Consider the following 11,369-nt stretch of genomic DNA (forward strand, 5'->3'; position numbering starts at 1 on the left):
GCGGGGAAGCTGCCTCTGTTTACTTCACTTGTGGTTTCCTGTTCATGCAACAACTTTGCATCTCAGTTTCCGCATCTCAACTTCGTTTAACTCCCTCTCCTCCTTTATTTTCAAAAGAATCTACTCAAAACAGGAGGACACCGTACCGGGAAACCCACCGACCAGGAGGCGCAAGTCCAGGGCAGCGAGGGTAAGAGGAGTATTTATTATTGTGGTCATTCCAAAACCTTAGAGACACCTGAAGCTTCAAGAAGCGTCCTCCTACTGTTTAGAATGAGCGTCTCATCCAAAATGTATCAACCTACGGAAGAAAAGTAGCTAATAACAATAATATATTAGGGAGGCAACCAAGCTTCTTGAAAATTACTTTAACGCTTTATCAATGAATTCTTCTTCTTCTTTTTTTTTGCATATGTCTTTCAGAAGGCCATTACGGGACTTGTTCCTCAGAAGCAGAGGAGATACCTGGTTTTGGACTCTTGTCAATAAAAATACCTTCCTGGTAGTTGTAGGAATGCGTCCAGCAGAATGAGGGGAACTCTGCAAAGATGGAGATCAAAGGCCAAACACGACGACCTCCGGCACCATCCGCTATCAATGCAGGAGAAGCGGAGACTGAGGTGACGGGATCCAGTAGAGCGCCTGTTCCATCCAATGCCGTTCTCCTCCCAAATTAAATCCAGATTTTATGTTGTGTACACCGTAATAAATACCCAACAACCTCATTCGATGATGTCATGATACAATTTGGGTGTTTTTTCATAAAGTGAAAATATTCTTATCACCATAGCAACTAACAAAAAGGACTGCACCCCTTCTTTTGTTGATATGGCAACCCCAAATTGTGATTGAGTGATCGATCTGTTACAGGGAAGGGATGCAGATTAAGAACCCCGGCAGGACTTCTTGGGGATCGTTTGGACGACGCGTGAATCTCAGACCCGCGAGGGACAAAGGACTCCAAATCCTGACGGCTTGCAAACTGTGGGAGAGAACGCTGATCGAGATAAGTGGTAAGAGCCACTCCACTCAATACGCCACTCCACGACCCCACACTTTGCCATGCTACCACTCTCTATTTACCAAGGCTTTGTGGTGCCATAAGTACCATACATTTTTTTGCCATTTTTTATCCATATGTGGATTTAGATTCCCCTTTTTTGTGTTTTTTCCCCCGAAAAAAATAATAATTATGAATGCTAGTATGTAAAATACTTTAATATTTTTATATTTTTAATGCTTCTAGGCTCCAGGGGTTATAACTGTTATATGTAGTGCTAGTGCAATGGAATGCAAGGGCATTATTATTATTTTTTTCAAAGTTTAAATTTTTTTAAAAAAAGGTGTTTTTTTTTTATTAAATATAAAAAAATGAGAAATAAAATAAATAAAAAATATGGAAAGAGATCCCTTTATGGATGGCTCATGCATCTTATGTTTCCAAGTGATGTCACAATGACATCACAGAGCTCATTGTATTGTTTATTTATTTATTTATTTTTTATTTGTCATTTTTATTTATATTTCATAAAAAAAACTTTTTTCCCTTTGGGGGAAGTGGTGGGAAACCTATGACATTTCTTTTCCCATCATGCTCCGCAGGGAGGTTCGGCTCCGGCATCTGCTCCTATTTCTCGTTCCTGCGTTCCTTGATCCTTTTGAACTTCGCGTCCCTTATTTTTAATTGCGGGTTTCTCGTTATCCCAACCCTCTCCTTCACCGAAACCGGAGTCAACCACTCAACCTCGGGTAAGCTTAATACAGAGCATCACTTGAATATATGGGACAGGTTCCTACCAAAGCTGATTACAGGGGGCAGGGGCTTGTAGAGACAAAATGGATGCCTACATGTAAGTGTCCAATGAGATTCTTACAAACAAAAAAACAGTAAATAAACATTTTCTGTCCTGTTTAGTAGATGGACCCTGTGAAAACTCTCTCTCTACTCACAAAACATCACCGGAGGGCACCTTATTTGATATTTTTACAGGAGAAGTGAGTCCTCGTCCTTTTGTATTTCCCTATTTCTATCTCTTTTCTGCTTAATGATTTCTTTTCCAAGAGAGAGACACCTGTCCACCCAAATGATCATAAAATGATAAAAAAAACTAATATACATAGAATAACCGCACTCACGCATCGGTAAGTGTCACTCATTAAGTTCTCCATCTATCGCAGGGTGTACTAAAGAACTCATTGCTATTCTACGGGCATTACACCAACAGAACGGCAGATGGGTCTTTGTTTAATATCCGCCTGGTGTACGTTCTCCTCCCTCTCATCTATCTGCTGGCCTGCGGCGTTTGTCTTTTACGCTGGTAAGATCCCGCTAAAAGTGGGCGCTTTTGCCCAGAGCCACCTTTGTTTCCATCCATATTGAAAGTCTAATCTTGAACCTTTAAAGGAGCTTAAATGCTTCCATATAAAAGCAAAATAAACTAATATTGGGTTGCTTCTTTACACATTTTTTTTAGATCTATTTATTCCTTTTTTGAGAGTGACCCAACGGCCAGTCTAGATGCCTTCACTTACACAAGGGAGGCATCTCGACTGACCTCTGGGTCCAACTCGAGTGTGCCAGTGGTGGACAATGTGCATGTTCTACCCACAGAATTTTCTTTGCTCGCGGTTCAACCACAAATCTAACTCTGAGCTCTTTCAGGACCGTGCAGGGAATTACGAAGAGGAGGGTGAGGACCCGAGATTACACGACCCGTATCAGCGCAAAAGTGTTTTCAGGATGGGACTTTTGTGCCAGAGAAGAAGAGATGTCCACCCTGAAACAGCAGAGCCTGAGCAACGACATCAAGGTCTGCATAGGGGTTTGAGGAGGCGTGCATTGAAGGAGCTTTGTTGTCACTTCTGGTTTGCATCTTTGTGTCTTTGGTGTCTAACTGTGTTTCCTACCCTTAGTCTCACCTGGCAGAGGAGCTCTGGATATTGGACATGGAGGGACAAACTCTTTGTACAAGAGTCCGTGTCATTGTCGCACGTGTGCTGATTAACTTTATGATCTTAGCGCTACTGGGTGGTGCGTTTTACTCCATTCATCTGGCAACTGGGATATCACAAGACTATCAGGAGGTAGTAGGACCCCAAAACCCCCAGGCCTTGACTTAAACGATGGTCTGGCCTACTATGACTAATGACCTACACCTCATGATTTATCCTTCAGAAAGAAGTGGCTCCTGCTCTCGGATTAATAATTCAATACCTTGTCCCTATTGTCATCACCTTGGTCCTTCTTATCCTGCCGCCCATCTTTATGTTACTAGTGAAGTTCGAGGGTCACTCACCCAGTGCAGAGATTACCCTGACCCTGATAAGGTAAGAAATGGGGTCTACTGCACCAGTCTTTGAAAAGGGACTGTTTTCTGAAGCAAGAAGCCTGATGATTTGCTTTCCACTCCCTATCTAAGTTCTATTTATGAATCTTTCCATGTGCCATGAAACCCATCAGGTCACACGAACCCCATGTTATTTTATTTTGCCCTACTTGATTACCCAGTCATTTATTCTTCTGCCTTTAGGTGCGTCTTCCTCAGACTGGGGACACTGGCCATATTCTTCTTTTCCTTGGCCCAGAACATCCTTTGTCTCGGGAGCTCAGAGTCATCTTGCGAGGCATGCGGCTACAATACAAACTTCCAGGTGACAAACAATTTGCTTTTGAATCTCCTGTGTCTGTAGGGGGGTGGGGGGGTAACATTTTGACTGGTTATGGTATACGTGGTCTGCCTCTAGGTTATCATAACATTATTTACGTACTTAAATTTTAAATTTAAGGTTTTTTAGACCCCAACTCGCAGATAATTAGTTATGGGTGGACACGTTTCCCACTTGTGGCTGCAGACCGATTATCGTGTCTTCCACCCATTCCTATCCCTTCGTCGATTCACATAGAGGAGTCTAATATTCCTTTATTTGCCTCCTAGTGCTGGGAGACGTCGGTGGGACAAGAGTTCTATAAACTTTCCGTATTTCATTTCTTGAATGTGCTTGTGGACTTCCTTCTACTGCAAATGCCACGAAGGTAAGGACACTGGTCGCTCATCTTATATGGGACCACATTGGGTCGGGGGGGGGGATAACCAGATGCTTTCATGGGTTCAGCAATTGGAACATCAGGGGCCTTTTCTATCTGTATAAAATGAATTTTGATAACATGGCACATTTGCTAATGAAAGGCCAGGAACCTTGACTCTCTACGCATGTTCTCGGTTAAACCTCCACATGGCTACTCTTGTCTTCACCAGGATTTTGGTAACCAGGTTGAAATGGCGTGTGGTCCTTTGGCTGGGCAAGGAGAAGTTTCAGCTTCCCCAGAACGTGCTGGACACTGTCTACGGACAGACCCTGATGTGGGGAGGTCTCTTCTATGCCCCACTCCTTCCTTTGTTGAACATTGTCTTCCTCTTCATCACCTTCTATATCAAAAAGGTCGGAGATACTGTTGGCATCTTTGGGTATTAGGGAACGCATAGCTGAAGGGTGGACATCAATAAATAAAAGGAGGCTGGAGATGTGAAATCCTGGGAATAATACCATAACAATTGTAGAAAATGATGTAGGAAAGGGATTTTCCATTGTTAGTTTACTATTTTGCTATACTGTCCCTTCAAGCTCATCGGCAACCCTGTTTAGGGGCCGTTTCTACTATGTTCTTGGACACATGGTTCCATGGTTAATAATTTGGTCCTGTTTTCTCACAGTTCTCGCTCTACCGATTGTGTGATCCTTCCCATAAATTCTTCCGTGAATCCACCTCCCGGATCCTGTTTTATTTCGTGCTGTTTCTGGGACTTCTGACCACTTTTCTACCCTTGATCTATATGGTGACAAGGTGAGGAGGGGTACGGCGGGCACAACAAATAAATGGTTTGTAAACTGCGTGAAACCTCAAGAATCTGTCACTTAAACTGGATTCTTTGGCAGCGTCCGTCCGTCTCGATCCTGTGGCCTCTTCACCGACCACAGCACCGCGTGGGAGGTTGTCCACAACAGCACGATGTCGATACTGCCGCCTATGGCCATCACAACGCTGAGCCACCTATCATCAGATCTTCTCCCAAAATCTTTACTGATCATCCTCAGGTAATCAGGTCATTAATGCAGAAGACTTTGCCATAGTAGAACTCCTCAAAAACATATCTATGTCTTATTCTCTTTCTGTAATGGCCCCTTTATCTTATCCGCGCTCATCTTCACCTCATGACATCAGACTTGGGTTAGTAATTAAGTGGTGTAACGAGTATGTCTCTTTTTGGGTATGTAGGGTACCCAAAGGTGTCCGTAGGGAGGTTAGAATTTCTAAGTGGGTTTTCCTCTCTTGTAGTATAACGCTCACCTCGTACGTCTCCCGTGTACGGCAGCATGAAGAGATCATCGAAGACCTGAAGGTTCATTTGGCTCACGTAAGTTCCAGTGGGGCAATGGGAGACTTTGATAGGGCAGCGGGGTATTTAATCTACTGGATCATTATCTCCAGCTATGTGATTTTCTTTTTTTTGTGTTGTGTAGCAAATACAAGACAAAGAGTTTCTGGTTAGAAAATTGAGGGAGGAGGACATCCTCGGCCAACAGGAGTTGGACAACCACGCAGAAGACCACCGTGGGCTCAACTGATGCGTATTCAATATCCACATATGTTTCCTCCATGTGTTATTGGGTTCCTGCTTGAACGCTGGTTACTAAATAAAGGATACCTTGTTCTGTTAAATCTCTTCATTAGACCTTTTTGGTCAACGGAGACATAGCAGCTTCTTGATAGCCCATTAAAGGGTAAATGTTTGGAAGATTCTTAGGATGACTTTGTTAGAATGGTGGCCGGTGACTGTGTTTTGATTAAGCATGGGCACTTCCAGTATGCCCACAATGGAACACCTAAAATTACTGGTCTTCGACCAGTATACTGTATGCTTACTGCACTAAAGGGTCTCTTATACCATCATATGTTCTATAAACCACCCATTGGCACTACGTACATACAACATATGCAACCAGACTGTCTATAGAGATATAGGAATACATGGATTGAAAGTGAATGTCTCTAAGAGGACTATACTGTACCGCTGAAAGAGTTTGAGATCTGTGTATAACACGTCAAGAGAATCATGGAGCCTCGGGGGGCTTCCAACACACAACAGACGTAAACAGATATCAAAACAACAGCAAACAAAAGTACCCACAGCTCTGGCTCTACCACACAGTCAGTGATGAGCTTCTGCTGTGGCAGAGTGAAAATCTGCCTTAGATCGCTCATTGTTTGTTTGTTTGACCTCTTTTTTTACCATTTTCGAACATTTCGCTGGTAAAGTAGTAAATACATTGTTTTTTTATATTCTGTATAACTAACTACATGTCAGCAGCACAGCCTTGTAGGCTGGAGGGAAGTTTGGGGCAGATAGTAAGACGTTCCTTATCTGTTACCTCCAGATAAACGAGGCAGCTAAGGCAGTGCTGAGGTCTTTATTATTACTAATATGATCTACACGCTTCAGTACATGGGAACACGCATTCAGTGACCAGAGCAGAGATCCCCCTACGCAGCCATGAGAGGATACTTCATACTACTATGCGCTCTCAGCCTCGGTGAGATTCTATGGCTTCTCCGTTCTTTTCTGGATATTTAGTCTAAACCCTTTATCAAAAGGTTCGGGGGTTATTAACGATACTTTTAATTATAAGTCAGCCAATCAGGAATGGGATGGTCGGTGCATGCCATAATATATCATATACGTTCCATTGGGTTAGATTGACAGTTGAGTTAAAACACGTTAAGATGTCAGCACACGTATGTTTTGTGTTCTGTTGAATGGTGTTTGCTCATCTGTTTGCGTTGGTTTGCTGTACTGACCTTCTCTCCTGTCAACTCATCCCATCTCCGGGATCTGTGAGATTCTGCTAAAGTGGAAGAGTAAGCCTTGAGCCAACCCCCCTCCATCTATAACAAGATTCATTCATTGTGTTATATAGATACGTACCATGCTGTGGAAGGAGTAACTCCTGATGCCTCACAAATGACTCCGATCTCCAACACCCATCCGGTCACCACACCTCAACTAGCCGTCTCTAAACATCAAGGTAAGTCCTCACATACAAAGTTGTACAAAAGACCCTCTATAAAGAGACCCTACTGGCTATACCAGGACTTGGGGTATCAGACTGAAGACACATGATATCGATGGGTTCCTAATGAACCCTCTGCTTCAATCCTTGTGTTTATATAGATACCACTCACCCTGGTGTGCCAGATGTAACCCACAATATATTAGGAGGGACTCACATCTCCAACACCCATCCGGTCACCACACCTCAACTAGCCCTCTCTAAACATCAAGGTAAATCCTTACATACAAAGTTGTACAAAAGCCCCTCTATAAAGAGACCCTGCTGGCCATACCAGGACTTGGGGTATCAGACTGAAGACACATGATATCGATGGGTTCCTAATGAACCCTCCACTACAATTTGTTGTGTTTATAGATACTACTCACCCTGGTGTGCAAGTAACCCACAATGTATTAGGAGGGACTCACGTCTCCAACACCCAACCGGTAACCAAACCACAACAAGCCCTCTCTTCAAATCAAGGTAAATCCTTACATAGACGCCCAGAACCTGCCGGCTGATCGTTCCCATCCGGCCCCCGTCTAGTCCCCCGTTTCTCCTGCTGTAAAGACTCCAACCTTAATCAGTCGTTGGTCTCGTCTTAGATTCAGGAGCCGTATGTCCATCCCATGCGTGTTTAAATCCCTTTGTTGTATTATCCATAACCTTCTGCTGGGTGGCTGTTCCACTTACCCACCAACCTCTCATTTTTAATACATCCACGGTAGTTTGTAGAACATAGGTGGACTTGGGGAATCAGACTTAAGAAACATGATATCGATGGGTTCCTAATCAACCCTCTGCTTCAATCCATTGTGTTTATAGATACCACTCACCCTGGTGTGCCAGATGTAACCCACAATATATTAGGAGGGACTCACATCTCCAACACCCATCCGGTCACCACACCTCAACTAGCCCTCTCTAAACATCAAGGTAAATCCTTACATACAAAGTTGTACAAAAGACCCTCTATAAAGAGAACCTACTGGCTATACCAGGACTTGGGGTATCAGACTGAAGACACATGATATCGATGGGTTCCTAATGAACCCTCCACTACAATTTGTTTATAGATACTACTCACCCTGGTGTGCAAGTAACTCACAATGTATTAGGAGGGACTCACGTCTCCAACACCCTACCGGTAACCAAACCACAACAAGCCCTCTCTTCAAATCAAGGTAAATCCTTACATAGACGCCTAGAACCTGCCGGCTGATCGTTCCCATTCGGCCCCCGTCTAGTCCCCCGTTTCTCCTGCTGTAAAGACTCCAACCTTAATCAGTCGTTGGTCTCGTCTTAGATTCAGTAGCCATATGCCTATCCCATCAACAGTTTTTTTAGGTCTTAGGATATAAGTGTCTCTGTGAATTTGCTTTGTGTTCATGTAGATCCTACGCACCCTGTTGTGGAACGTGTAACTCATAATACATTAGAACAGACTCACTTCTCCAGTACCCACCCGACCACCAAACCACAAAAAGCCCTCTCTTCAAATCAAGGTAAGTCCTCGCATCGACCACGGTCTGAAGATCTGAGCACATATGCCAGTCTATGACTATTTTATCATCGCTTAGACGGTGCTAACCAGCTTAGAGAACTAACTCTGGGATGGAAAGATTCTTTATTATATGATTGATGGGATTGAATGGATTGCTTCCTTTCCGCAGATGCCCTCTCTAAACCAAATATAACACTGAAGTCGTTGCACAATAAAGCGCTCCAAATAAGCTGCTTTTCCAAGTCTGGAGTACTCCCGATCCATTATTCCATCTTCCAGAATGGTCTCCTGTTGAAAAATGTGACGGTTCACACCAGGGAACCGGCCAACTTCATTATAAAAATGGTTCCCGTGGATACGGCCGTACATAAGTGCACGGCGGAAAGCGGCGCCGATGTCAAACACAGCGACGAATTAACAGTAAGGAGCTCTCCTGAGGAAGGTGAGAAGACAAGCGCTCTGCGAACTTAATATTAAATAAGTTTAGGTAGGATGGATATCTTTATACGTGGCTATCGGCCCACAAATTTGCCCAGGGGTTGACTTCCCATAAGAAAGAAGGCTACAGCCAGGGCCGGTCTGGGGATGATAAAGCTCCTCACCATTCATTTGCCCGGTGGGCCAGATGATCAGCCCTGGCCTGGCTATGGTCTTTAGGAGTCACGTTGGTGAGACGTTAAGGTCGTTGTGACCACCATGGTAGTATAATCTGTGCCAAATGGTACTGGGGAGTCCATCTGTCCCTCCATGGCCAGAACATGTGATGACAGCCAGGCTCTCCATAGTAAGGACTGGCTTTTTCCCCAGTAAAGATGGCTCCCAGTCTAGCTGCATTCTGAAGGGCGATCATGGACCGAATATGGTTATGGGTGATTTTACACTTTTTTCCACTTTTTATCCAGCGGAGAGCACCATGCCCAGCGAGAAAGACAGGACGGAGGATAATGAAGGGCCGAAGCACATTATCGCTCTGAATCATATCCTAACCTCAGTCAAGCCTCAAGTGCAACATCTTAACACCATTCTGCTGAGCGTCTGCGGACCCATAATTCTCATGGTCCTGGGGATGTTTATCATCGTGAATCATTTCTGTGAGTAGTCAAAAAAAAAAATGCGGCTCCTTGCTTCGAGTTCCATTCTAGAACCTGGAAAGACCCACAACCAGCCACTCCTTGCTACTTTTGTAACAACTTGGTGAGAAGACCATTGAGTTTCGGGTTTCCCAGGATCTTGGTGGCTTCTAAAACCGTTAGGAGAACTGGGGGTTCCTGTTGAGATACAAAGATCTCTCATATTTATAAAGACCATTACTGGTGGAGATCTGCCGTAACATCCTATTGGTTTCCATGGTGATTGTTCTAAATTGGTTTTGTACATATTTTCATTATTTCGTAATTCCCTTTCTCTAGATCACACACGGGGCTCCAGAGAAGAACCGTGATCCTCTTCTCTCATTCTGGTGAGTGTTTGTAGCATCCAAATCATAGCGTTATATAAATGGGGGGGAAAAGCGGGCAACAATGTATCATCTGAATCGAAAGCTGTTACGTCTACCTTAAAATGATGTTCTTTGGGCCAAGAAAACGGAATTTATACCCCGTGAAATAAAAAGTTGCAGCTGAATTTAACATTGATCAAGCCAAATATTATTTATTTATTATGTATTAATAATAATTATAATTATGTATTATTATATATTATTATTATTATTATTATTATTTATTGCTTATAATTCCTATGGATTATTATTTTTCTATTATCATTATTGTTATTATTATGGTCATTGTTTATTATTATTTATTATTAACAATAATTATTATTATTTCATTCTTTCCACCAGAATAAACAGGACTTCCTCTTGGAAATCAGTAAGCTGCCATTTTACGTAAGATCGTAGGCAAACTGCATGACGCCTTCGTGACCACGTGTGACATCATCAAGAACACGCTCAATGATGCGTACAGAACCGTGGCCTTGGCTTTGTTTCTACCCCCTTTGATCGTTTATATTAGTTTTGTGAGTCTGTAGAGACTGGATTTCCCTTCTGTGTTTTGTTTTTGGTCATTTAAAGAGAATCTGTCACTTTTACTAAATCCGACATTTTATAACCCCCAACACTAAATAAACCCGCATAACCTGGGGGCGGTGTATGGAGGACAGAGAATTTGAGGACAGAATACCAATTTGTTATTGGTGAGCGTTGAGATATGACATCATATCCGGTCGCTCCGCCTTTAAAAGACACGTACCGCCCGGCGGGAGTAGAGTATGGAGGCCGCGCCGATCAGACGCAGGTCTTCATAGCGTTAATGGGCGGTCGGGGAGATCTGCATACCTGGGAACGCTCTTAACAGTCGTGAGATTTTAACCCTTTAAAAGTCCATTCTGTGGATTCCATGTACTGACTCAGTAAATGTGTTAATCAAATGGCTCTAATACCGGTCGTCATGGAAACCTTGAGACCCCGGGTCAGACCCTGAGAGTTCCCAGGTATGGAGATCAGGTGTCTCCCTTTTAACCCATTGAGCAGTGATGCTACAGGGACCCTGATCCCCCAAGAGGGCGACTGACTCCCCGTATCTGCCACCCCCCCGTATCTGCCACCATAGTCTGCCTAGGCCATGATACCCCACTTAATATGGGTAATTGTAATAAATACATTTAGCTGTGATGTGACAGATCCCCTTAAGACCCCCTTTTCATAACATTCCAGACCCCCGATGTATAGCGGAGCCTCCAATACACCTACATACCT

General features: G+C 43.5%; 2 protein-coding genes and 1 long non-coding RNA gene across 4 annotated transcripts; all 3 read left to right on the forward strand.

Annotated features, from left to right (window-relative positions):
* The first annotated feature begins 470 nt into the window (after positions 1–470).
* On the forward strand, positions 471–5,713 carry TMC8 (transmembrane channel like 8). 2 transcript variants are annotated; one of them, XM_053453585.1, is made up of 15 exons: positions 471–620; positions 871–1,013; positions 1,603–1,749; positions 1,916–1,995; positions 2,179–2,318; positions 2,663–2,810; positions 2,914–3,084; positions 3,176–3,327; positions 3,531–3,651; positions 3,936–4,033; positions 4,257–4,440; positions 4,713–4,843; positions 4,936–5,094; positions 5,336–5,414; positions 5,521–5,713. In XM_053453585.1, exons 1-15 carry the CDS (start codon positions 529–531, stop codon positions 5,623–5,625), a joined length of 1,950 nt encoding a protein of 649 aa, XP_053309560.1. In that variant the 5' UTR covers positions 471–528; the 3' UTR covers positions 5,626–5,713. The 2 variants fall into 2 exon arrangements, with proteins under 2 accessions (XP_053309560.1, XP_053309561.1); XM_053453586.1 differs by having other exon boundaries at positions 1,919–1,995.
* A 668-nt stretch (positions 5,714–6,381) lies between these two features.
* On the forward strand, positions 6,382–9,713 carry LOC128470961 (uncharacterized). The gene is made up of 8 exons (XM_053452807.1): positions 6,382–6,591; positions 6,976–7,083; positions 7,486–7,593; positions 7,936–8,046; positions 8,187–8,294; positions 8,505–8,615; positions 8,784–9,056; positions 9,517–9,713. Exons 1-8 carry the CDS (start codon positions 6,552–6,554, stop codon positions 9,711–9,713), a joined length of 1,056 nt encoding a protein of 351 aa, XP_053308782.1. The 5' UTR covers positions 6,382–6,551.
* A 330-nt stretch (positions 9,714–10,043) lies between these two features.
* Positions 10,044–10,665, forward strand: LOC128472097 (uncharacterized). The gene is made up of 2 exons (XR_008346147.1): positions 10,044–10,073; positions 10,455–10,665. It is a non-coding gene; the product is annotated as an uncharacterized LOC128472097 (long non-coding RNA).
* Positions 10,666–11,369: the final 704 nt, after the last annotated feature.

The sequence above is a fragment of the Spea bombifrons genome, chromosome 13 (assembly GCF_027358695.1).
Source record: "Spea bombifrons isolate aSpeBom1 chromosome 13, aSpeBom1.2.pri, whole genome shotgun sequence".
Lineage (NCBI taxonomy): Eukaryota > Metazoa > Chordata > Amphibia > Anura > Pelobatidae > Spea > Spea bombifrons.